The sequence below is a fragment of the Hyperolius riggenbachi genome, chromosome 3, assembly GCF_040937935.1.
Source record: "Hyperolius riggenbachi isolate aHypRig1 chromosome 3, aHypRig1.pri, whole genome shotgun sequence".
Classification (NCBI taxonomy): domain Eukaryota; kingdom Metazoa; phylum Chordata; class Amphibia; order Anura; family Hyperoliidae; genus Hyperolius; species Hyperolius riggenbachi.
The window spans coordinates 429590971-429618296 of record NC_090648.1 but is presented as its reverse complement, the minus strand read 5'-3'; the positions used below and the strand labels follow the sequence as shown (position 1 = coordinate 429618296).

General features: G+C 46.1%; 2 protein-coding genes across 2 annotated transcripts in view; one reads left to right on the top strand and one right to left on the bottom strand.

Annotated features, from left to right (window-relative positions):
- Positions 1–21680, bottom strand: part of LOC137561635 (poly(U)-specific endoribonuclease-A-like) — a 44486-nt gene extending 22806 nt beyond the window's left edge. The window contains exons 1-2 of the mRNA XM_068272944.1: positions 21601–21680; positions 1513–1612 (exon numbers count right to left, since the gene is read on the bottom strand). Of these exons, the coding sequence (XP_068129045.1) occupies positions 1513–1612; positions 21601–21620 (120 nt within the window). The 5' untranslated portion in view covers positions 21621–21680. The remainder of the gene's footprint in view (positions 1–1512; positions 1613–21600) is intronic.
- A 146-nt stretch (positions 21681–21826) lies between these two features.
- Positions 21827–27326, top strand: part of CYB5R3 (cytochrome b5 reductase 3) — a 54405-nt gene continuing 48905 nt past the window's right edge. Inside the window, exon 1 of the mRNA XM_068277625.1 lies at positions 21827–21961. Within this exon, the coding sequence (XP_068133726.1) occupies positions 21941–21961 (21 nt within the window). The 5' untranslated portion in view covers positions 21827–21940. The remainder of the gene's footprint in view (positions 21962–27326) is intronic.

Genomic DNA, 27326 nt, shown 5'->3' with positions numbered 1-27326 from the left:
TTCTGCGGATGGAAAAAAGTCATACATCAATTAACTACTATGAGACTTTGGGCGTGGTCACATAGCTCTGCCTTGAAGCTGTGCCAGCCAGCAACAAATCAATAGATTCTCTCACCACACAGAAGCACTAATGGATCTTCACTGTGTCCCAGGACCAGCATAATAACTGATTTCTGAATTCCGGCTTTCTCTGTCCTGACCAGCCCGCTAAGCAGTACAGTGAATCAGTGAATTATGGGAAATGATGCCATCCTCTGAGCATCACTTATCAGGCCATTCCCTCCTCCAATAACATTTCTTGTAGAAACACAGAAGTTTTAGCACCATGTTTAGTGAACAGCAGGAGAATAGACAAAATGATCTTCAATATTTTCCAAGGCACTGTACAGTGTAAAATACAGTCAATACTGGGGACCATAAATATACACATTATCCACATACAGTACAATCACAACGGCCAGCAACACTTATACAAAATACACACATACAGTACTTCATGCATGGTATGCTCAGAGCTGCTGCTAAATGTTTCCAGTCAGAGGCCCCTTCTCCTGTAAAAAAAAAAAAAGTAGCCAAAGGTGCCCCTCCCCCAATAGGCAGCCCTCCAGTATAGGTAGGTACGCAAAGGTGCACCCCCCAGTATAGGTAGCCAAGGTGCCTCCCCCAGTATAGGTAGCCAAGGTGCCTCCCCCAGTATAGGTAGCCAATGTGCCTCCCCCAGTATAGGTAGCCAAAGTTCATCCCCCAGTATAGGTAGCCAAGGTGCCTCCCCCAGTATAAGTAGCCAAGGTGCCCTCCCCAGTATAGGTAGCCAAGGTGCCCTCCCCAGTATAGGTAGCCAAAGTTCCTTCCCCAGTATAAGTAGCCAAAGTTCCTCCCCCAGTATAGGTAGCCAAAGTTCATCCCCCAGTATAGGTAGCCAAAGTTCCTCCCCCAGTATAGGTAGCCAAGGTGCCTCCCTCAGTATAGGTAGCCAAGGTGCCCTCCCCAGTATAGTTAGCCAAAGTTCCTTTCCCAGTATAAGTAGCCAAGGTGCCCTCCCCAGTATAGATAGCCAAAGTTTCCCCTCAGTATAGGTAGCCAAAAGGTGTCTCCTAACCTCCTGCCTTTGTGTGGTGAAGAAGCAGCAGCAGTCATACAAGTCACAGACAGGGCAGCCTGGGAGGCCCCTGCTGTTGGTGTGACCCAAAGCGGCTGCTTGGTTTGCATGGGCCAAGCTGCACCCCTGGGTATACTAACAAACAGCAATACAGGTACATACTCAAATAATGCAGAGATAGATAACAATGGGGGGTGAACTATGCCATTGCAAGCTTACAATGTGGAGGAAATACTATTTTTGTCACATTGCTCAGTGTGTGTGGATATATAAAAGAAAAGGACTCTGTTGCATACATTTTCCAAGAACAGTACATGTGAAGTAACGGCTCAATCACGATGCCTCTACAATCAGCCATCACACGCAGCAATGCTAGTAAGGCATGGCCTACACCCTGCAGTCTCTGAATGTACCTGCAGAGAGATGCGGTAGTCCTTGCCGGGCTTCATGCGATTCTCATCAACATCCCAGAGCTGATTGAACAGTTTGGACAGTTCATGGTTTAAAGCACCCCTAGAAAAGGAAACAATTGTTATTACACTAATATGAAAGCATGAATACACAGCAAGGTTGCTCTACAGGCAACTTACAACTTGCCATTAAAAAGTGGAAGATTTGAAAACAAACATAGTTTCCTCATTCAACTCATTTTATTTATCAGTATAGTATTGCTGTATATTAGCACATACTGTATATTACAACTGTTATTGTTTTACTGCCACCTAGTGGCCGCTCCCATTCATCACATTACTATTAGGGTATATTATTTTGAGTCTATTGGGGCATGCACTCATCCAATTTTACCACTAAGGGGCCAACAAGTTTTGAATAAGTAAGTACATAAAGGTGGTAAAATTCCCTTTCGTTTCCGCTGCATGTGTTCCAATGTGATCTTTGAAATGCATGCTGTTTGCCAAATGTTCTGCCATGATAATGTAAATTGCGTACCCAGTTTACACTGATGTTCTCTGATTATCGTCAAAATGCCAATGTAGTGCATGCTGCATTCTTCTGCCTTTGCACAATCGCATGTGCAATTGTGTTTGTGCCCCATTCAGTTAAACCAACCGGACTTCTGCAATTGCAATTTGTAGAAACCAATTGTCTTTCCTGTGCTTCGCTCTGGGTTAGATGTTAGGAAGAAGTTTACATCAGGAAGGAGTTTATGTTAGAGGGGAGGTTAGGGTAAGGCAGCAAGAATGGTTTTTTTATGTTAGGAGGGGACATTAGGTTGAGACAACAGGAAGGAGTTTGTTAGATGGGAAGTTAGGCTTATGCACAAGGAAGTCTACACTAGGGTTAGGCGTCACGAAGGAATATATGGTATGTTGGGGGTAGGTTAGATTTAGGCATGTGGAAGGAGCTTATACAGTGGCTTGCAAAAGTATTCGGCCCCCTTGAAGTTTTACACATTTTGTCACATTACTGCCACAAACATGAATCAATTTGATTGGAATTCCACATGAAAGACCAATACAAAGTGCTGTTCACATGAGAAGTGGAACGAAAATCATACATGATTCCAAACATTTTTTTTTACAAGTAAATAACTGCAAAGTGGGGTGTGCGCAGGGCAGCCATCAGGGGGGACGACAACTGACACTGCAGTGAGGGGCCCAGGGCTTCTGTTCTGGGGGCCCTGGGCCCCTCCAAAGTGCTGGAAGCGCTGCATGTGCTGTTTGCGGGCCTGTGGCTCACTAACCAGCACACCGTGTTCCAGCAGTGAGAGAAGAGTGACATCAGCGCTTCAACGTGGCAGATGAGTGAGCCCGCTACAGCAGACTTTCTATCCTCAGGCACCACCTATATCTGGCTACAGGCTGCCTATACTGGGCAACCACCTATACCTGGCTACCTATACTGGGGCTGGAACCACCTAAGCTACCTATACTGGGGCACCGCCTATACCTGGCTACCTATACTGGGGTTGAAACTACCTATATCTGGCTACCTATTCTGGGAGACCACCTATACTTGGCTACCTATACTGAGGGCACCACCTATACTTGGCTACTTATACTGGGGGCCCTATAGCTTACTACCTATATTGGGGGCAACTATACCAGGCTACCTATACTGGGGCATCGCCTATAGTTGAATACCTATACTGGGGGCACCTGTATCTTGCTGGCCTATACTTGGGCACCAGCTATACCAGGCTACCTATACTGGGGGCATCTACACCAGGCTACCTATACTGGGGCACCACCTATAGCTGGCTACTTATACTAGGGGATCCTATACTTGCCTACCTATACTGGGAGCACCTATGCCTGGATACCTATACTGGGGGCACCTATACCTGGCTAGGGCAGGTGGACGAGCTAGGGACAAGAGGTTACACAGGGAGATGAAAGAGGCACAAGGGGAACAGAGGCGGACAAAAGAGGCACAGGGAGACGGGAACATGAGGTCACACAGAGGGACACAAAAGAGGCACCTACTGAGTGAGACAGAGGGGGACAAAAGAGAATGGATAAAGGATAAGAATGGACCTACAAGTCCCTATCTCATTTGTTAACCGGGGACTAGCTGTATTTTGCTAGTATTTAGCCCCACCCACAACATGCCATGGTCATGGCCACTTTTTGCCGTATCACGCTGTGCATGCTGCTTTCTTCAGTGTCGGAGCCATGCACTTTTTTTGCCGCAGTGCACTTCGCGCATGGACACGGGGGTGGGGCAGCTAGTGGGCGGGCACAGCAACCAGTGGGTGGGCCCAGGGTGTGAGGGGCCCCAAAATTTTTGATGGCGGCCCTGGGTGTGCGTAATTATTCGGCCCCCTTTGATCTGAGTGCAGTCAGTTGCCTATAGACATTGCCTGATGACTGCTAATGACTAAATAGAGTGCACCTGTGGGTAATCTAATGTCAGTACAAATACAGCTGCTCTGTGAGGGCCTCAGAGGTTGTCTAAGAGAATATTGGGAGCAACAACACCATGAAGTCCAAAGAACACACCAGTCAGGTCAGGGATAAAGTTATTGAGAAATTTAAAGCAGGCTTAGGCTACAAAAAGATTTCCAAAGCCTTGAACATCCCACGGAGCACTGTTCAAGCGGTCATCCAGAAATGGAAGGAGTATGGCACAACTGTAAACCTACCAATACAAGGCCGTCCACCTAAACTAACAGGCCGAACAGGGAAAGCGATGATCAGAAATGCAGTCAAGAGGCCCATGGTGACTCTGGACGAACTGCAGAAGTCTGCAGCTCAGGTGGGGGAATCTGTCCATAGGACAACTATTAGTCATGCACTGTACAAAGTTGGCCTTTATGGAAGAGTGGCAAGAAGAAAGCCATTGGTAACATAAAAGCATAAGAACTCCCATTTGCAGTTTGCCACAAGCCATGTGGGGGACACAGCAAACATGTGGAAGAAGGTGCTTTGGTCAGATGAGACCAAAATGGAACTTTTTGGCCAAAATGCAAAACGCTATGTGTGGTGGAAAACTAACACTGCACAACTTTCTGAACACATCATCCCCACTGTCAAATATGGTGGTGGCAGCATCATGCTCTGGGGGTGCATCTCTTCAGCAGGGACAGGGAAGCTGGTCAAAGTTGATGGGAAGATGGATGGAGCCAAAAACAGGGCAAACTTGGAAGAAAACCTCTTGGAGACTGCAAAAGACTTGAGACTGGGGCGGAGGTTCACCTTCCAGCAGGACAATGACCCTAAACATAAAGCCAGGGCAACAATGGAATGGTTTAAAACAAAACCTATCTATGTGTTAGAATGGCCCAGTCAAAGTCCAGATCTAAATCCAATTGAAAATCTGTGGCAAGATCTGAAAACTGCTGTTCACAAACGCTGTCCATCTAATCTGACTGAGCTGGAGCTGTTTTGCAAAGAAGAATGGGCAAGGATTTCAGTCCGTAGATGTGCAAAGCTGGTAGAGACATATCCTAAAAGACTGGCAGCTGTAATTGCAACAAAAGGTGATTCTACAAAGTATTGACTCAGGGGCCGAATAATTACGCACACCCCACTTTGCAGTTATTTATTTGTAAAAAATGTTTGGAATCATGTATGATTTTCGATCCACTTCTAACGTGTACACCACTTTGTATTGGTCTTTCACGTGGTTTTCCAATACAATTGATTCATGTTTGTGGCAGTAATGTGACAAAATATAGAAAAACTTCAATACTTTTGCAAGCCACTGTAATTGAGTGAAGGTAAAGGTAAGTATTAGGCATCAGCAAAAGGTCTATGATGGATGGGGGGAGGGGTGTTAGGATTAGGTGTTTTAATTGGGGGGAGTTAAAGTGTTAAAGTGGACATGAAAAAAGAAAAAAAACATTTCTTTGTTGCAGCTGATACAAATCCTGCAATAAATTCACAGTGAGTTTACTTCCGGCTTTCATGGAACATCCTGGGTTTACAAATTAGCTGCTCTGCCGTGGCAGAGGATATTCCTAGCTTGCAGAGCTGAAAGATCAAGTTAGTTTGAGTAATCACAAATGAGGGGGAGTTAGGCTAAACTCCCTAAATACATACAGGATGCATTTGTCTAGGTTTTCCTTCTGTGCTGTGCAAGAGTTTAGGTGCACTGTAAGGTTAAAGCATCATTAATGGGTCTACGATGGGGTGGAGGAGGCTCGCATTGGACTAGTGGAAGGAGATTATGTTGGGGGAAGTGTAGGGTTTAGTCTCAATGGGTGACTCTTTCCCACACACACATACAGGTGTCCGGATCAAATCAAGATTCATTGCCAACTGAACTTCCAGTAACGTGATTTGTATTTTGTCCTGTCCCTGTGGGATATTATCTGTTGGCCAGATGCCCAGAGACCAAGACTAGAAAGTGAGAACACAAACATCACACATTAGAAGAGGAGAAATGGATATCCTGGATGCGAGCCATTATATTGCTGCCTCTCATGAAGTTTCCCAATTGAGGTTCAGTGTTGTTGAAACCTAGTGGCAGTGAATGGAGCAGTGAAGAGGAGGGAATGGGAAGGGTGACAGGAGGGAACATCATGGCTAATCAGCCTCTTCCTGTCTCAAAATAGGGTCTTTAACCAAAAGTGAAACTTTGCAAGGAGTGATTACGCGTGCCGGGTGGAATGAGGAGAGGAAGGGAAACCGTACACAAGCCAGTGAGGATGCCCCGCCCCCCCAGCCAATTTGGAATGATCGCACAACACCCGACAATTTATTCTGCTTCAATTAATGTTCTGACATGACATGCTGCAACTCAACACAATAGCACACTGGCTGGGTGTGTTCTCTTCCTACTCTGACTACATGCTGTTAGGGCCTGTTTCCACTTGTGCGGTGGGAATCGCCGTGGAAAAAATTTGCATGCGGATGCAAATTTCGCATGCGGTTGTATGCGAATTTTCATGCGAATTCGCATACGATTTTGCATGGATGACTATGTATGCGAATTTAAACATGGCGGTGTTTTCCATTGTTTCTATGTGAAATTGTATGCAAATTTGCATGAAAATTCACATACCAAAACCGCATGCGAATTTCCTATTAAATACATTGTATGCGAATCGCATAGAGGTATGCGAATTCTGATGGCTCTGCCGTGCAGATTTTTTCTGCACAGAAAAACGCTCAGAAATCCTGACAGGTGGAAACAGTCCCATCCACTTCTACGTCTATGCGAATCTGCATGCAGGAAATGCATGCAGATTCGCTCTAGTGGAAACAGGCCCTCAGTGTAAACACAGAACAAAAATGCTGCCCCTGTCATTTAAACCACCTGATGCATATGTTTCACTTTGCCTCATGAGAGAACCGGCCTTGAACGTATAGAAGTGTGTCGATTCAGAACGAACTACCGTTGTGCTTACCTTAGGCACAGAGGTCACACCACCAAAAACAGGCCTTACCGAGTTAGTCAGTGGTAATACTTTGCCTTCGGGCATCTGGCAAAGCAGGAAGTGATGCTCACTTTCTGCTGGCCAATCAATGACATGTGCGGAAGTGTATTGCTAAAATACGCAATGACATGCACGAAAAAACGGTTGCGTTTTTAAAAAAATACACACGCATTACCATTGACTTACATGACTTCTGTTCTGACGCATATTGCCGCACGGCAACGTAGGTATGGGTGTGCGTTAGATAGGGTACTTCCAGCACAGTGTGCCGCAACGTGTGTAGCATGAACTACCTGATACCTGACTTGCATTAGCTGGGGTAAGCTGCACCGCCCCAGTGTGAATTTTTAAGGCCCATTCACATGGATGGTGGAGGCAGGTGGACACCACTGCGGCCATACTCTGGCTGGCGAGAGACAGTATTAACAAGGGGTAGCCAGCACACTGTGCATAGAGTTAAATGGTAGATGCAGAATCTGGCCATGCTCAACCATGTGTACCGAGCCTCAGCTCATCATCCTTTTTAACAAAGCCACGGGGAAGGAAGGGTGATTGGAAGGAAAGCCCACGTAGCATGCTTTTTAACCCCTGTATAAATGACTTAATAAGTTTGTCACCACCCAACCTACTACAGTATAAAATAATTGAATTGCAGAAACTAAGGCTTATGTCATGTGTAAATTTACTAAAGGCCGTTTAGGCTCCTCTCAAGCCTCCAGAACCAGATGCTTCTCTATAACGTGCCCAGAGTTTGCAATCCATATGATAGCGGAACAGGAGCAGTGTATAGTGAGGCCTTCGTATGGCTTTAATATTACAACAGGCGACCGTGCTTAGTCAGCAAGATGCGTACTGTAAACCTGCTGTATAAGCTGGATTTCTGCTTTAAATTACAGGCTTATTCAAACTGGTTTCCTTTGTGTAAAAAATGCCATCACAGATGTACTGTGGGGCACATTTAGCTCAATCAGATCTTTTTGCAGCCTAAATTCAAAGGGATAAGGGCTCTTTCACATCAGACGACGCGTGCAGGAGCCGTTCTTCTGCACGCGTCGTCTGCCTGCGGCGTGTCGTCGGGTATCTGCGGTGCGACGCAATCAGCGGCGGTAGCTGGCAATTAAACCAGATGGAAAATGCCGACTCGCGGGTGCGTTGGACGAAAAACTGCGCCCGGGTGCGTCGGAACCGCAACGCATCGAAACGCAGCGACGGGTGTGAAGCTGCTGCATATAACTCACTCAGGCACGGGAGTGCAGCAGCTGCTGCATATAACTCACTCAGGCACAGGAGTGCAGCAGCTGCTGCATATATCTCACTCAGGCACAGGAGTGCAGCAGCTTCTGCTTATAACTCACTCAGGCACAGGAGTGCAGCAGCTTCTGCATATAACTCACTCAGGCACAGGAGTGCAGCAGCTTCTGCATATAACTCACTCAGACACAGGAGTGCAGCAGCTTCTGCATATAACTCACTCAGGCACAGGAGTGCAGCAGCTTCTGCATATAACTCACTCAGGCACGGGGGTGCAGCAGCTTCTGCTTATAACTCACTCAAGCACAGGAGTGCAGCAGCTTCTGCATATAACTCACTCAGGCACGGGGGTGCAGCAGCTTCTGCTTATAACTCACTCAAGCACAGGAGTGCAGCAGCTTCTGCATATAACTCACTCAGGCACAGGAGTGCAGCAGCTGCTGCATATAACTCACTCAGGCACGGGAGTGCAGCAGCTTCTGCTTATAACTCACTCAGGCACAGGAGTGCAGCAGCTTCTGCATATAACTCACTCAGGCACAGGAGTGCAGCAGCTGCTGCATATAACTCACTCAGGCACGGGAGTGCAGCAGCTTCTGCATATAACTCACTCAGGCACGGGATTATTGCTCTGAACTGTGGATTTCCGTCCCGAGCCTGACTCGGGATTACCGCTAAGGAGGTTAATTAACAGGTGTTCATTAACTTAAAGTTGAGGACTGAAGGTAAAGGAAGAGAAAAGTAAGGAGAGAGCAGAGAAAAGGAAACTAAAGGAGAGAGCAGAGGGAAGCAAGCAAAGGGAAGGAGAAAACAGAGGAAGGAAAACAAAGAGAAGGAGAGAGCAGAGGAAGGAAACATAGGAAATTAGAGTAAGACAAAGGGAAGAAAAGATCAGAGGAGGGGAAATTAACCCGAAGGAAAGAGCAGAGGAAAGAGGAAACAGAGGAAAATAGATGTCTGGAAGGGATATAGCAGGAAAGGGAAAGCAGAGAAACGGAGATAGCTGGAATAGAGAGCAGATGCTGCAAGGAAAAAAATCAGAGAAAGGCCCAGTACACACCAAAAACCTCTAGCAGATCCACAAAACACTAGAGGTTTTTGAAGCAGATTTCAGAGCGATTATAGGCATGTTTAGAGAGGTTTTCTAAACATGCCTAGCGTTTTTGTGTAGCAGATTTCAAATATTGTTACAGTAAAGCTGTTACTGAACAAAACGCCTGGAAAACCACTCTGATCTAGCGTTTTTCAAAGCGGTTTTAGACTTTCCTATACTTTAATATTGAGGCAGAAACGCCTCAGAAATCTAAAAAATGCTGCAGCCCCCGAGTTTGCGTTTGTGGAAAAAACAAACCGCTCTCTGGTGTGCACCATCCCATTCACTTTCTTTAGCCAAGCGGTTTTCCCCCTGCAAGCATTTTAAAAAAACGCTCCAGAACTGCTCTGGTGTGCACCAGCCCAAAATGATTAAAAGGAACTGGAAAACACAACAATAAAAGGATGACTGAACAAATACTGTGATGAGCTTTAGGCCCGGTTCACATTAGCGTTCGCTGTCCGGATTCGCCTGATCGGATCCGGAGCGTATACTGTACAAACGGAACGTACGTTCCGCATAGCAATGTAAAGTCTATGCGGACGTTCACACGCGTCCGTTCCGTACAGAACGGAGCCGGATCGGATCCGGACACTTTTCCAACATGCGCTATTTTTCGGGTCCGGTCATCCGGGCCGGATCCTGACCCGAACATGCGTCCATGCTGTGCAATGAGAAATGGATGTTTCTCATCACACTGGCAATAGGACTGGATGCTTCCAGCACCGGTCCTATGCCACTTGGGGGGCCCGGACTACGCGCCGGTATCCCCCATGCTTGCGGTGCCTTTCTGGCACTGCAATGTATCTAGTTCTGGCTACTTTATTGTAGCCGGAACTGATACATTTCGACACCGCAACTGGTGGCAACTTGTGGCCACCGCAGAGACCCGTACGGTCTCTTTGCGGCCCCCGGACCCCCGGACACTTGCGGACTCGAACCACAAGTGTGAACGGGGCCTTAGGGAGAAGGGTGTGAAAATAGATACAGGCAAATAAGAGTTATGGGACACAAGTTGTGCAGCACAGCCCACACTGAACAGGACTATAGCAGAGGGTGCAGGGCTTTTGTCACATAATAGGAAGTGCTCATGTTACACCACACTGCCGAGCCAACCTGCAAGTAAAAACTCACAAAGATTCTTTGTGAAATGCTGCTGGGTCACCAGTCCTATTCCCCTCACTGGACAAGAGAAACAGCTGAGACCGGTGGAAGTACACAGCCACAGGCAGAAGAATAGTTCAGTCCCAGGACAGGGATGGACGCACACCTAGCATAGTGCTTAAAGCGAACCTGAAGTGAAAAAAAAAATGTATGGCATAGTGAATTATATGTGTAGTACAGATAATGAAAATAACATTAGTGGAAAAGAAGAGAGTCTCATATCTTTATTTTCAATTATAGCTGTAATGTCCCTTTGAACTTTCCTGCAGTAAAACTTTATCTCAAGCTGTCTCTCACTCTTTTGTAGCTGTTGAAGTGCTTCAGAAAACAGGACTGTATTCGACCCAGTGGGTTGAAAAGCTCAGAGAGGCTCTTTTGCCTAGATACCTCTTCCTGTACTTGAAAACAATATGATACTTTTCTTTGCTTCTAATGTTCTATTTGTTAGCCGTACTACACATATACAGTAACTCATATCATACGTTTATTTTCACTTTAGGTTTGCTTTAGATGTCTCATTTTACTACTATCACTGATCCACCAATACCCAAAACCTGACACTAAAAAAGCATACCGTACATTTTAGCTAGCTTTAGAACTATAGATCCCAGAGTTATCTTCCAAGCTGGATAAACTAATAAGTCTTCTCAGGCTGTGAGAGTGCCCTATTGGCCTTACTCTGAAATTATGACATCTCTACCAATACTTAACTAGCCTTCATCCATTCCAAGACTAATGGCTAGGGATGGCCCTGCCTAGGAGAACTCGCGGAGAAGCGTTTGATCAGCTGATAGATTTGTGAGGCTCTGATTTGCTGGTCATGATCATGCGTTAAACCAGGAAGTCATAACAGTAAAGCTGTGATCCCACTAGAGCAGAGAACTTACATTATTTTGTCCGCTCTCCGCTCATTGCTTAAACGGACAGTGAACGGCTCCTATTTTATACATTTGTCACTCTGCAGTGGATCGGTGGAACTTGTTGCAGCAAGCAGACCGCCCTTCTATGTCGTCTGCAATAATCCCAGGCATGTGCATGCGTCTGCACCTGCCCTGGATTACGTGGCCCCCACTCGCTCCTTGTACACAAAGAAGACGCATGGGGATCCCCACTGGGTTGCAAAAGACCAATGGGAATCCTCAGCAACTGGGAGAATCCTTATTGGTTCATAGTGGACAATGAATATTCTCCCTGTTGTTAGGGAGAATTGGCCTAATGCAGCCTACTGAAAGCCCTATGCTCCTGCTGGACTCTGCGCTGAATATAGAGGGACCGGCAGCGAGTGGTGATCGCTTCGGACAGCTGGTGGATGTGGAGTGGATGGCGCAAAGCAGATGCAAAATGGACAGAGCCTTACAAATCTATCAGCTGATAAAACTGATCACATGATTCTCCGCGAGTTTACCTAGGCAGCACCATCCCTACTAATTGCGAACTAAACTTGTTTAAGCACAACTAAGTTTACCCAACAAACAAGTGCTGGAAACAGACACCCCTCCATTCAGTGTGAAGATACACATATAGCTTTTACCTGCGGATAAATCTGAACTTATTATCTTGCTTGCTGTATTAGTCACACAGCTCTGAGGGAGGATCTCTGAGGAAGAAACTGCAGCTGGTAGTACAGGCAGATTATAGAGGGCAATGTCTGCTCCCTCAGACACAGCACAGAATTTTAGACAACTGCAGTGGGGCTAAAATAATAACGTTTAGGATCTTTAAAAGTATTCAACGATATCTATCTATCTATCTATAACAGAAGCTTTATTTTTTAAACGTTTAAAACAAGTCAACCTAGTTCGAGAAGAGATTAATAGTTGTGGACAGGCCCGTTATGGTGGTGGTGGTAGTATGGTGGATGTCGGAGGAGATGCTGGTCTTTGCATAGAGTAGACAAGTAGATAATCTCCAACTTTATTCATGACGCATTTGGGTCAAAGTTGACTTCTTACTGGTCTAAGTGGCCATTGCTAATTTGTATGAGTGCCTATCCAACACCATCAGGTTCACAGTGGGGAGCCGCATTGCATTCTATGTAAAAACTGGAACGCAACATGACGGAGGGGAAAAGTTGTGTTGCACACAGTGAAGCTTACAATGAATAAAAAGTATGCCTCACTGCCACTGATAATGTGCATTTTATGTGGTAACGCATAGCATGTTCTGCAATGGGATACCAGAGTCCGATGGGTTGCATTGTACCCGTGGCACTCTAAATGTTCCATAGACTTTAAATCACTGTTGATACTGCGCGTTAAATTGCCTCCGCTACATCGCACCATTGTGAATGTAGCCTTAGTCTTTCCATTCACTGCTGTTCCCAGGGGTCCAGAGAACCCCTTTTCCAGCCTGCTATACCCAATCTTAGCAAACACAGTAAGGGGGGCTGCACAAGTACTTAGTGGTTGCCCCCTCTTGGCAACCAGAATTCAGGGAGTGTCCATTCATTCATTCACATTACATTTTCTCTGGTACCAAAGGTATTACACAAGGTCCTGCTCCCCTCTCCTCCCCCATCCAATTAGAGAAGCGCCAGGAATGTGTTCTGAGGATTTTATAAGCTCCCTTCCTTTAACTTCTGTCTCCTCAGATTTCTTCTGACTTCCTGTCTCAAGAGACAGCAGCACATCAGAGCAAATATTTTACAGGAGGGATCAGCTGTTGCCAACGCCCTTCCAAATGATAGCTGTGAAGTTTTGAGATTCATCTGCCCTTGCCAAATGGTGAAGGGGGGAGAGTGGACTAGCCATACAGGGACTGATCTACATCACCGCGTCAGCTGATTTAATCGGACAAAGAAATGATCAAGCTGCAGCCCCCACTATTACTGTACTATTCAATGCCATGCAAAGCTAAGTGACCTTCATTTCCGCCACATCTCCCCAGCCCTGCTGACGATAACTTACTGCTGCGCCTCATCAGACCCGTGTATGCCCAGTATAATGCTGGGCATACATGGGTCGTTTTTGCGGCTCGATTAGCCGCCAGATCGACTCCCACCGCGTCCCCGTGCGCCTGGATCGATTCCTGCTTGTCCCCGCGGGTGCTTCCTTATCTTCCACTCGTTTTCCGCTATTGTCCGCCCGCGGGGATCGAGCGCGGAATCGATCCGCCGGGTCATCGGATACGTCAGATATTATCAATCGAGCCATCAGCGGCTCGATTGATAACAAAAAAAACCGACCTGTGTATGACCAGCATAAGGCTTCGTTCCCACTGGTCACCGCGCATCCTACGAGACGCGCGGTAGCAATTCCGGTTGTGTGAGTACGCAGCTGAATCCCGGAAGCCATGCCATGCAAAGCTATGGGATTTGCTGGCACTTTTGCGGACAAATGCATCCGGCAAGCGATTTGGACGGCTGCTGCATTATCCCCTATGGCAGAGTTTCCCTGTGAGATTTGCCTGCGGGGAAACTGGCGGGGCCAGGGCGGTGTGCATGCACAGAAGCGTATTTGTTTTAAATATGCTTCTACGCACTTCCGTATTCCCGAAACAGGAAGTGACCGCAAATGAGCGTTACTTCCTGTTTGGATCTTGGGCAGGCGGGGATTATGGCGTACTAACGCGATAGTCCCTGAAGGCCTGTTTTTGGCTGTGCGTAGGCAACATCGCACGGCTGCTGCCAATCTATAGTGTGAAGCCGGCCTCAGTGTACTACACCAAAAATGTCATCAGTTTAAAAAAACATTTTTGTTTGATTTTTTTTTTGATTTTCTCAAAAAGGACAAGGGCTTTTCCCACAGAATCAAATTTCACATTTTCAGGTCGTTCGTATTGGTTGGTGGGTCATAAGTCGTCAGGGACTATCTGTACACAGAAAAAAAACCAGAACAGGAGCATGACAAAATACAATATATAATCATGAGACAGGAAGTGCCAGGGTGTTGTCAAATGAAAAAAAAAAACTGAAGCTGGTATAAGCTATTTGCAGTGGTTGTCACACGCACTGATAATCTTCCTGCAGTAGCAGCGGTTAGAAACTTTGTGGCTTTCTAAACTGTTTGGATTTAAAAAAAAAAAACAAGGCTGACAAATCAAGACTTGTAATTACTTTGCTGTCTGCTATTAGTACACATCATATGAAATGAAAGTTGAAAATCAAGCAAAACACGGAATTCTGAACTTTCCTAGACATAAATCACTACAATTACCACACCACTATTATAGGCTTTGCAAAGTCACCCTGCAGCATGTCTAAACGGGTTTTTTTTTCTTGCAAGTCCCTCTCCAAGCAAAAATTTGATCAACAAGGACGACCGAAAGCGAACCTAAACTGAAAATTAACCGGTTAAGGACGACACTAGTTAAAATCTATGCCCCGTTTTGATGCTGATGTGACTGCCAGGGTGTAAACCGTCATTTCTTGCACCAGCGGTCTCTGGTCCTTAAAGAGAGTCTGAATCGAAAAAAATTGCTAAATTTACCTTTCCATTCGCTTCAGAACTCTCACCAGCGCTAAACCGCCGCATCCCCAGCAAAAAACGAGGGCTGCAGACCCCCCGAATCCCCAGGGGGGAACTAAGGCCGGCGCTTCCTGGAAGGGGCTGAGCTCTCTGCTGCAGCTCTGCCTCTTCTAATGTCAATTGCGGCGGACCGCCGCCTCTCCCCGCCCCTCTCACTCTTCCTTCACAGAGAGGGGCGGGGAGAGGCGGCGATTGACAGCAGGAGAGGCAAAGCTACAGCTCATAGCTCAGCCTCTCAGGGCAGCAAAATCCACGACCAAGTTGGTCGTGGATGTTTGCCCGGGGATTTGGGGGGTCTGCAGCCCTTGTTTTTCGTCGGGGATGCAGCGGTTTGGCACTGATGAGACTTCTGAAGCGAATTTAAAGGTAAATATAGCAAAAAAAAAATGTGCCTAAGAGTGTCTTCAAGGGGGCAGAGACCGCTGGTACTTAAAGAGTGGCGATCAGCGCTAATTTACTCGCATGGAGGCAGAGCTGCGCTGAAAGCTCTGCCTCCCGGGGCAGCAAAATCCATGACCAAGAAAGTCGTGGATTTTGCAGGGGGGAATTAGGGGTGATTTATAGCGTTTTCAGCCACGGGGATGCAGCATTTTAGGAGGGGCAATTAGGTTAAAGAAGTTTCTAAAGTAAAAACCTCGTTTTTAGGAAACTACAGTGTCTCTTTAAAGAGAGCCATTAAAATTACCTCTTTATTTCCCAGTCCTCTTCAACATTAAGATCAAAGATGATTCGCTGCATCCCCGCGGCAGAACAAGGTATTTATCCCCCCGAAATCCTGGGGCAAAATTCTATGACTTTCCAAGTCGCAGATTTTGCTGCCGGGGGAGGCAGAGCTGAGCGCAGTAGCTCTGCCTCCAGTCCAATCAATCTCTGGCGATCTCCGCCTCTTCCCGCCCCTCTCAGTAAAAGAAAACCGAGAGAGAGGGGCGGGGAGAGGCGATGATTGGCAGAGATTGACTGCACTGGAGACAGAGCTACTGCGCTCAGCTCTGCCTTTTCCAGGAAGTATTGCAGAATTTTGCCCTGAGGATTTCAGGTGGGGGGCTGGGGGGGGGGGGGGATGTGGTGAATCATCTTTGATCTTAATGCTGAGGAGGATTGTGAAATAAAAAGACGTAATTTTAATGGCTTCAGACTCTCTTTAAGTGGTTAAAAGTCAAAATATACATACACAGGACATGCTTATCTCCCGTGTAGTCTAACCCTCAAGCTCTTTCTCCTCTCCTGCATCCTTGTCCACAGTGATCAATGGAATTCTCTGGCATCCATTTTGAAAATGGCTATTACCCCATAACAGCTTCCTGGTCAGCACACTGTTAAACTGTAAGATCGCCCACTTGAGCCATAGAGAAACATGGACATTACCTTGTTCATCAGTTGTCCTTTCAGTTATAAAAAGACAGCAACTGATTTATAACTGACAGCAACTGATAAACTTTAGTTCTGACAAAATCTTGTCAGAACTGGAAGGAATCGTAAGAAAAAAATGGCAAGCTTCTGAGAGGAACTGACAGCGAGGCAACTATGTAATATTCATTTGTAGGTACAGCATGTGTTTTGTTTTTTTTAAATAAATAATTTTACTCAGTCCAGGTTCACTTGAAGTGAGAGTGATATGGACACTGCCATATTTATTTCTTTTTTTAAGCAATACCAGTTGCCTGGCTGTCCTGTTCTTTCATGCATCAGTAGTATTTGAATCACACCCCTGAAACAAGCATGCAGCTAATCCAATCAGACTTCAATCAGACATCTGATCTGCATGCTTGTTCAGGGTCTGTGGCTTAATCTTCCTGGCGGTCTATTAAAAACCGCCAGGAGGCAGCGCAGCAGTTTATTTTTTATTTTATTTTTTTTTAAATCACGTAGCGAACCTAGGGTTTGCTACATGATAGCCGCTGTACAGCGGCATCCCCCCACCAGCTTTGATCGCCTCTGGCGATAAAGCCCGTTCGGAAATCCCATCGCCGACATCGTGACGTCAAAGGGAGTCCCGATCCACCCCTCAGCGCTGCCTGGCACTGATTGGCCAGGCAGCGCATGGGGTCTGGGGGGGGGGGGGGGGCGAATCGGCACGGAGCGGCGGCGATAGGTGTGCACACACAGCTAGCAAAGTGCTAGCTGCATGTAGCAAAAAAAAAAATTATGCAAATCGGCCCAGCAGGGCCTGAGAAATCCTCCTGCCCCTGATGAGTCATATGACGAAACCAGTAGGGCGTGGCCTCGTGGCGAGAGTGGAGACGCGTGAACGGCGTTGGTGAGGACGTCTTGGAGCTTTTTACTTATATGCGCATGTTCTTAATTCTAAATGTGAGTGTATTACTACCTTTTTAATCTTTTAATAAACAGAGTTACGCTACGTTACCTCTCATTTGAGTCTAATTAAGGGAGAAGGCTGCTGATTAAGAATGAGGAGGTCTGACGAAATGCTTTAGCTGAACTGTCATGGTCAGCCATTATATCTGGTGAGCTTTGAGTTCTACTGTTTACGGATACACAGAGTGGTGGTGTTCCCTACATTTCTGGCACGGGCTGGTGCTGTTACATTTGGTGGAGGACTTTTAATGTATGGCCCCAACAGTATTACGCTATCTATTGGTTTTTCATCTGAGCTATAATTAGGAGGAAGAGGTTGGACATGAGGGGCCATATCTACTGTATAACACGATCTTTGCTGACTATAATTAATCAGCCTATCAATCTGGTGAGAGTGATACCTATCAATGTGTAACTGCATGTTAATGTTGAAGCGGAAAAGAGAACTTTGGAAAATGCATTCACTGTCATAGGGCAGTGATACATGGACATTTGTGCAAATTAGGACTTGTGTTTTATCTTTGGAGAATTGGACTGGCACTTTGTACTGACAGGTGTAGAGCGCTGCACTCATTGTTTTTCACTATTATACAAAGAATGTTACAAGCAAGGGAAAACAGTATCTGCATGGATATACGGAGATAACTCGTGACTAGGGGGTGAACACATCCTTTCTCCGTTGGTACAATTTCAGCTCCTGTCTCCAGTAGTCCACAAAGAACTGGAATAACCAGAATAGCCTTGATTGTGGTTACACAGGAATGGTATTACAGTAGAAGAGTTGCAGGCACATTGCCCCCACCTTAGTTCAACAGTCTGTAACAAACTGGCATTGTCCAGTAGAAATGCCTCTTGGCATTGGATAATCAGACAAATGTGGGGCTGTGTAGGGGTTAAATCCAAGGGGATGTGATGCATAGCAGTGTGCGTTTTCCAAATTACCCAAATGTTCCTAACTTGGTACTGACTGACATCAGGTAGACTTGTAAACTCACAAACACTGGTCCACATGACAGCCCAGGGGCCCCAGGTCTCTCTCACTCGCTGGGGCCCCCAAACCACCATGCGACACCTAGAGGGAAGTGTGAGCAAGCCCTGGACCTCTCACCTCCAAGGAACTCACCCCACCACCTCTAAACTGAATGCCAACTGCAACAAACACAATTGCTAACTTCCAGCTAGCTAGAGCTATATCCTGCCTCTATCTGGCCAGCAGACGCCAGTCAGCCAATCAGGTGTACTGTCATACACCCTTTGCCTGCTGTACCAAATCTAGCAGGAATTACATAAATTAGCATTCAGGTGGGAGGCTTCGGTTGGACGCAATCGTGAATTGCATCGTTTACAGGGACGCCCCGTGTAGGCACATCTCCCACACGGTCCCCTCCCTAACCACTCACCTGTCAACCGCATCCTAGAAGCTGCAAAAAAGAAATTTAAAATCACAAAAACTGGTCCACATGACAGCCCAGGGGCCCCAGGTCTCTCTCACTCGCTGGGGCCCCCAAACCACCATGCGACACCTAGAGGGAAGTGTGAGCAAGCCCTGGACCTCTCACCTGGCCAGATATAGACTTGTAAACTCACTAGACTGTCATCTGTATCAATAAATACTGGCTATGACCATGTCACTGGATGACAATTTACAACAACAGAGAAGTGAGGGAGCACTGTAGCAGCAGTGGAAATATTTTCAAAGCATGTTTTTCAAGACAAGATCACAAGACGCCACAACTTGATTGCTACCAGACTAGTATAAGCACAGAGCGCACTGTACACACAGCGGGTGATATGCCATTAAGATATTGGCTTCAGTACAATAATGTACACAGGGTCCATTTTAAGCACACCTCACTATCAGCATGCTAAAGCCAGTATGTGCTTTGGTGTTATCCCATTATATTATTTAGTATTTATATAGCGCCGACATCTTACGCAGCACTGTACAGTCTTGCCACTTAACTGTCATTTAAAGGGACTCACAATCTAATCCCTACCACAGTCATAGGTCTATATCGTGTAGTGTGTGTATTGTAGTCTAGGGCCAATTTTAGGGGGGAAGCCAATTAACTTATCTGTATGTTTTTGGGATGTGGGAGGAAACCGGAGTGCCCAGAGGAAACCCACACAGACATGAGGAGAACATACAAACTCCTTGCAGATGTTGACCAGGCTGGGATTCGAACCGGGGACCCAGTGATGCAAAGTGAGAGTGCTAACCACTTTGCCACCGTGCTGCCCAATACCATGGAGAGAATCCGACAATTAAGACATAATAACAAAAAGTTGTTTATCTGATTCAAATTCCCTAAATATTGATTGACCAATGGTCCTGGTAAATATTATCCTATACAATAAAACCCCTGTGTCCCCTGTCCCTGTGTCCGTGCTTTCTTGCCAGTGCACATGCGCAGCACACAGACATTTCACACTACAGGAGGATGAGGGCAGGGGGGGGGGGGGGCTGTGTTCACACGCGGTGGGGGGGGTGTGTGCAGGTACACGCCGCGGCCGTAGCATGCGTGGCGGGTGTGCGCGCTGGTGATGAGGTGGCGGTGGCAAAAGGGGCGGGGGTTGTGAGGGGCCAAGGCCAAGCGCCCGTTATTGTAATGGGCCTAAGGTCTAGTTATCCAATAAAGTTGCATCTAATAATTTAAACCTTTATTTTATTATAAACACATAAAACATATTTAAGAAAATTCACCTATTGCTAGAACAGACACAAGCTGATATAGCCATCACAGTAATAAGTGTTACATACTGTACAATAACAATTCCTCATACAATTTTTTGATTGCTCCCCTGTATGGGGGTTGTTCAACACAATTTGTTCCCAAGTAGCGACCCCACTATATAAACTAAAGTAGGGTTACTCTGGGATCAGAGTGTCAAATAGCAATAGATATACAATGGCCGAGATATACTCGATGTCTCTAAAGACAAAAGTTGATAAGTAATACCTTTGATGACTAACTGTACAAGATTTCCTTGCAGGCTATTGAAAGTAAGTTTCTTCTTCAGGCGTGATACAGAACTGCATCAGAAACATACAGTACCGTATGGCTCTGATCCAGTTCTGTATCATGCTGAAAGAAGAAACATAAAGGACAAATTAACGAGAAGGATATGGAGCCATATGGCTGCCATATTTATTTCCTTGTGAACAATACCAGTTGCCTGGCTATTCTGCTGATCCTCTGCCTTAACACTATAGACCCTGAACAAGCATGCAGCATATCAGGTGCTTTTGATGCTATTGTCAGATCTGAAAAGCTGCATGCCACTCATGTGAGTACAGATGATGATCACATATGGGGAGGATCAGTATGACCACTCATGTGAGTACAGGTGATGGTCACATATAGGGAGGATCAGGATGGCCACTCATGTGAGTACAGGTGATGGTCACATATAGGGAGGATCAGTATGACCACTCAGTACAGGTGATGGTCACATATAGGGAGGATCAGTATGACCACTCAGTACAGGTGATGGTCACATATGGGCAGGATCAGGATGGTCACTGATATAAGTACAGATGATGGACATCAGTGTTCTCCCCAGGCTGTTTTAGCCGAATGCTGTTATCAGCTCACCTCCTCCTCCTATGCTGTAAGCAGGGTCACACCCACCAGCATTCCCAGTGGCGTAGCTAAGAAGCTGTGGGCCCCGGTGCAAATTTATATATATAAATAAAACGATTGATACAGTGCATCAAAATCTGCCAAAAACAATCACAGTGTCAGTCGTGCAAGTAGGGGATAGGAAACAGTTTGTTAGTGATTACTACTATTTAAAGCATCTATAGAAGTGATTATTACCACCACAGGACCAAAATAAAGCTAATATTGTGCTTGAGGGAAGGCCCCTTAGGCCCAAGGGCCCCGATGCGGTCGCAACCTTTGCACCCCCTATTGCTACGCCACTGAGCATTCCCCCGTTTGCTCATCACCCGGCTACTTTTTCATGCCACCCGGCTGGAAAAACATTCTTGGGAGAACACTGGACATATCACATATAGGGAGGATCAGGATAGCCACTTATGTGAGTACAGATGATGGTCACAGGTGGGGAGGATAAGGATGGCCACTGATATAAGTACAGGTGATGGTCACAGGTGGGGAGGATAAGGATGGCCACTGATATAAGTACAGGTGATGGTCACAGGTGGGGAGGATAAGGATGGCCACTCATGTGAGTACAGATGAAGGTCACAGGTGGGGAGGATGAGGATGGCCACTGATATAAGTACAGATGTTGGTTACAGGTGGGGAGGATAAGGATGGCCACTTATATAAGTACAGGTGATGATCACATATGGGAGGATCAGGATGGCCATATAATGATGCTCACAAGCAGGATCACTCACCTGGCAGCGCTGCTGGCCATGATGCTCTTCCAAGTTAGTTTTCCTCGCCGCTTGTTAGTCACTCTGCATCTGCATCCGAAGAGCTGCCAACTCACCCAGCCAATCACACCCCGCTCACTAGACCCGCCCACACATCAGGGAGTGGCAGTGACAGACACGCAGCCCGGCGAATCGCCACACAGCTCCAGCCCATCACTCTGGGGCGTGGCTTGCGGCCGCCGGGCCCACCCTCTTGCTATGACAGTTAGAAGGAGCGGGCGGGGCCAGCTGACAGTAGAAACTGCGGGTGCGTCGGAACGTCTGCTTGTTACCTTGTAGAAGTACAGAGTACACCGGCCACATGGGGGCGTACGCCAGCACGGTAAGCTGGGGGGCTCCTTTGTGGGGGTGTGGAGGGGATCGGGGAAGTGACAGAGCACGCTGCTGCCCGCATTCCCCCTGCTCTGGGGCCTGTGATGGGTGTGACCCCCTCCCCATGTCTCTGCAGAGCTTCCCTGCCAGGATCTGCGCTGTGCTTCATTATACTAACTTGCCCCAAGAACTTGCACTCCACCTGATCTGCTTCAGGTGAACTTTGCTGAAGAAACTCCTCATCAAGCATCCCCCACCAAATCCAAGGGAGGGAGGACAGCTCTGCATGCCAAGAGGTTCTGCAGCAGCTACTTTTATTGTTTATCTCATAGTGCTCTACATAGTACAAAACAAACACTGTAATGGGCAACAGAGACATGAGCAGTTTAGAACTGTAATTAGGACATCATGTTCATATAAGTTACATCAAAATAGAATCAATAGGAGGAGGTCCCTGCCCTTATAAGCTTGCAATCTAGAGGGTACAGAGTTGGAGACACGGGCTTGGGAATGAGGCAAATGTTAGGCGTGTCTGAAAAGGTGTATTTTGAGAGTACTTTGAAGGTTTACAGCAGTGGGCTTCAAACTAAGGCCTGCAGGCCAAATGTGGCCCCCTGAGGCTATTTTACCGGCCACCCACACACAAAATCTATTACTTATAGATTCTGCATACAGAATAGCAGTGCTGGCACCACCCATCCACATGGAAGCCAGAAAGCAGTAATTTGCTGGTTTCCAATCAAATTCAACATTAGGTGACACTGCTGTCCAATTGGACTGCGGGTTGTCACCTGGGTATGCTTCACTGTCTGGCCTGCAAAGACTTCTAAATCTTTACATCTTTATACTATATGTATACTCTGCCCCCCCCCCCCCAGCAGTCTGAAGTATGTTGGTCCAGCCCTCGAACCAAAATGTTTGGGGACCCCTGGTTTACAGGCTTAGAGTATGACAGGCTATGGGAGAGAGTTCCAAAGGATAGGTGATGCTTGTAAGAAATCCTGAATGTGGGAGTGAGAGGAGTTAGCCAACCTAGAGGACAAAAGGATCCCCTGGGAGGTGCAATGGTTCTGGGTGGGATAGTATCTGGAGATGATAAGGAAATGTAAGGAGGCGACAACTTATGTAGAGCTTTGTATATCGTGAGGTGGTTCATTTGGGTAACTGGTTAGCTGCTTCTTCAAGCATGCTATCCACCCAGCCCATGCCCCACTTCTAGAGAAGGGAAGACCACTCTGCCTGCCAAAAGGTTCTGCAGCAGCTACTTCATGTTCAGAGGCATGTTGCCCATCCAGTTCTATCTTCCAACCCCACCTCACCTTCAATAGGATGACAGGTCTCCCTCTCTACAAATTCTGCAGCAGCTACTGCAATTTTGTTAAGATGCTCTCCACCCATCTCTGCCTTCTAAGAGGTCTAACTGTGGTTGGAATTTCCCCCAACTTCTAGAAGTTCATTGACAGGTGCGCTTACTACAGGCAGTGATCACAAGACACAGTAAAGAACCCTGCCCTTACAAGCCTACAGTTTAAAATACTGCAGCTGCCCTCTTCGGGCCCAGAGATAATGGCTTGCATTTTGTCTGCTCTTGGCAAATTTAAAATGTATCCATGGAGTGTGAAGCGGTTCTGTAGCAGAAGTGAACAGGTCTGCTTGCAAAGGGGTTCTGCAGCAGTTGTCAGCTTTCAATATCTGCAACTCTTCCTATGTCCACATTATTTTTTTTGCCATATAACGTAACGTTTAAGCATATAGCAACTCAATGCTAATAATCCACAATCTGCTCGTTTACAAACTCGGGTTGGCTGCGCAGTTCATTGTACAACTTCGCACGCGCTGAGCTGCGCGCTACTGCATACCATACATGTTTTTGACTATAGTTGTAAATGACTGGTGACTAGGTACCATACCGTGTGCTGTTGATGTGAGCATTGCTGCGAACCACCAGTTTTTGAAATCCAGATTCCCTGTGAACATAGCCTAAGGGCCCGTTTCCATTACTGCCAAATTCAGTACAAATCTCCCCACAGACTGGATGGGTGAGGAAATGCTGCCTGTCTTTTCAATGGCTTTGTCATCCAGATCGCACTGCTGTGCAAATCTGGACGGAATGTTGCAGATTTCTGTTGCACACAGCCAAATCCCTATATCTGTGCATAGCACGGCTTGGCGATTAGGGCTGTGTCTTTGCGGCGCAATGTGAATCGCGGCTGAATCTGAAATGGCCGCGGCTGCTAGTGGAAATATAGGTAGAGTTGTCAGCTTTTTTCTATAAAGTGCATTATAAAAAACCCAAAAACTTTGGGAATCAGACACTACTGCAGCCAAAGGTATTTGCAGAGTACCAGGCAACTGATATTGTTTAAAAGTAAACAAAAAATGGCAGCCTCCATATCTCTCTCACTTCTGTTGTCCTTGAATAAATTCCAGCGCTGAAGGCATTCTGGGTATTCATTGTTCACAGTTCTGTGCTAATCTCTTTATAGACTCCTCTCTAATCTTGCCCAGTCATGAGGACCAGACAACCCTAGCCCATAATCCACCTCTCCCTCATTTGTGTGTTTTTATAGATAAAGATCTGTAGATTCAAGTGCAATATCATTATAGGTCATATGGACAGACTATATACAGTATTCTGTAGGATGGCAGGATGTCTACATGTATAAATGCCCCCATAGTATGCTGGGACATCCTGTGTTAATAATAATAATATGACCTGTATGCAGGTGCTCTATGCCATTCCACAGCCCAGAAGTCATACTGAAATCCACACATTGCCCTTTTGAACATCTGTACCACAGATGTTTTTTTTTTTTTTTGCTTTTTATTTTATTTTTATCATAAAGGTTAACAGTCCGGTTGGACTGTAATGTAAATCTCAATAACAACTAATTCAAAGTTGTACAACTTTGTAGCTGAAGGCTCATACACACATTCAACTTAATGCACCACATGACCAACCCCACAACAGTTGTTTACCTGACAAGTACGTACACACATGCCGACCAACTAAACAGCCAACTCCCTTAAAGAGAAACCCTAACCAAGAATTGAACTGTATGCTAATCAGTAGCTGATAACCACTTTCCCATGAGAAATCTTTAGCTTTTCTCAAATGGGGGTTGGGGTGTTGGGTTGGGGTGTCTGTATGGCTGATATTGTGGTGAAACCCCTCCCAAAGAGTTTCCGGTCTGTGAACCTCATTGCATTGTGGGCAATAGCTGTTTACAGCTGTTTTCAACTGCAAAAAAAGCAAGCAGCATCTCCTTCCAGTAACATCACCCACCAGTGGTAAAAAATGTCACCATGTGATAAATGGCAGGACGTAAATCAGGGAGAGGAAAGATTTTACAATGGGCGAACACTGACTGAATCATTTCTACATAATTATTGTAAAAATGAAGCACTTCTTTTATTACATTATTTTCACTGGAGTTCCTCTTTAACTACTTAAAGACCGGCTCACGCCAATGGGCATGAATGCGACTGAAGCCCCAGGACCGCCTAACGCCAATTGGCGTCAAGTCCTGGGGCTGCAGTTTCCCAGGGAACGGCCGCGCACATGCTCGATCGTTCCCTGCCGCTTCACGGAACGGAGTTCCGTGAATAGCCTGCTAGCCGCCAATCGCGGCTAGCAGGCTGCTTGTAAACGTAAGGGGAAAGAAATCTCCTTTGTTTACAAGCGTACAGCACTGCCGCGGGCTGCAGCGCTGTACGAGATCAGCGATCCCCGGCCTCTGATTGGCCAGGGAGCGCCATCCTCTCATAGGCTGATGCCTATGAGAGGCGGAACAGGACGGATCACCGTCCTGTTCCAATTCTTGTGATGGAGGGAGGGAGAGAGAGCCTCATAGGAGGCTGGGATGTCCCCTAAGGGACAAAAAAGTCCGATCGCTGGGCACCTAAGCTGGGCTGTGTAGGAGGCTGAAAAGCCTGCACAGCCCAGTGCAACAAAAAATGGCCTGGTCTTTAGGGGGGGAGGTTACCACTGTGTGCGGCAAGTGGTTTATTACTATGCTAAATGACTAACTGCACAACATGTCCGAATTCAAAAACAACAAAGTTGTTCAAAAAACTTGTACACATTCCAACCTGCATTATAGTTGGGCAGGTTGATCCGCCGGTTGGATCCGGCAAACATGTTATCATTTGGTCATCTGGTTTGCCAGCCGTACACACACTCAACTTCTCTACCAACAGACAAGTTTGGAAGATAGTTGGACATATTGTTGGTACGTGTGTATGAGGCTTGAGAAAAATATGTGTACAGGGAACTGATAAGTAGTGTGTGGAAGCTGGACAACATTGAAAAACTACCCTCATGCCAGTCAAAACTTTAAGATGTCAATTTTAACCTTTTAACCCATTTGCAGCCAAATATAGTAAAGCTATATGTGCAATGCAGGGCCGTGTGAAGTCTAAGACCTGTAATATAAATTTAAAGTGAGGCCAAACACCTCTACTCATACGTTGGCTAACGGACTCCGAATTTTAGACCCTTAGGAAGAAGATCACACGGACACCAGCTACATGTTTGCAAACCAGATCTTCTTAGTTTAATAATGAAAGACTTCAAGTTTTTATAGCATTATGTCATTAAGTTAATAATTACAATATGGCGTGATTGGTTCCTATTTCTGACTTTCATACCTGTCAGCTAATAATTTTGCTAAACCCTGCAGAAACATACATATCTATCTGACATGTCCTAAGTCCTTTATTATCTGGTTTCAGTCAGCTAATCTGTTATGATAGAGGGAGAAAATTAAACTTTGAAATCATTAGACCCCCTTATCTAGTTTCTATTGCTCTGAGCTGCTGCTAGAGAGAAACAGATTTCTGTCTATTTTCCTATTATAACAGAAACTTAAGAGAACCTGTCTCGTTATACAAGGAGGATTCTACAGTTAGGTATATCTATATTAATGTAAACCTCACATTTCCCCCCTTTTGGCCATATGATGGCCACATAAATTAATAAATCAATTATAACAACAATTAACAAACAAGAATTTTACAGAAGTAATTCAAAGCTTTCTAACATAAACTTCTGACTACACTACAGCTAAACGCGGTCACCACACGATAAGCGCAACAGTGACAAGCGCGTTCAAGGCACGGTCACCGCACGTTAAGCGCAACAGTGACAAGCGTACCAACCCTGATAGCCAATTGGCCTTCAGGCACAGGATCTAATAGTTAGACCGACGATGTCGCGCAATTTTCATACTCCTGGGTAGATATTTCATCATAGGAGCTTCTTCGTTGAACTAAGTAGATGTGAGCTTCAGATGTGCGAGTGCACCTGCTAATGAAACACATAATGAATCTATAGCAAAGGTAAAACATCAGAACTGTGAGCAGGAACATCACCA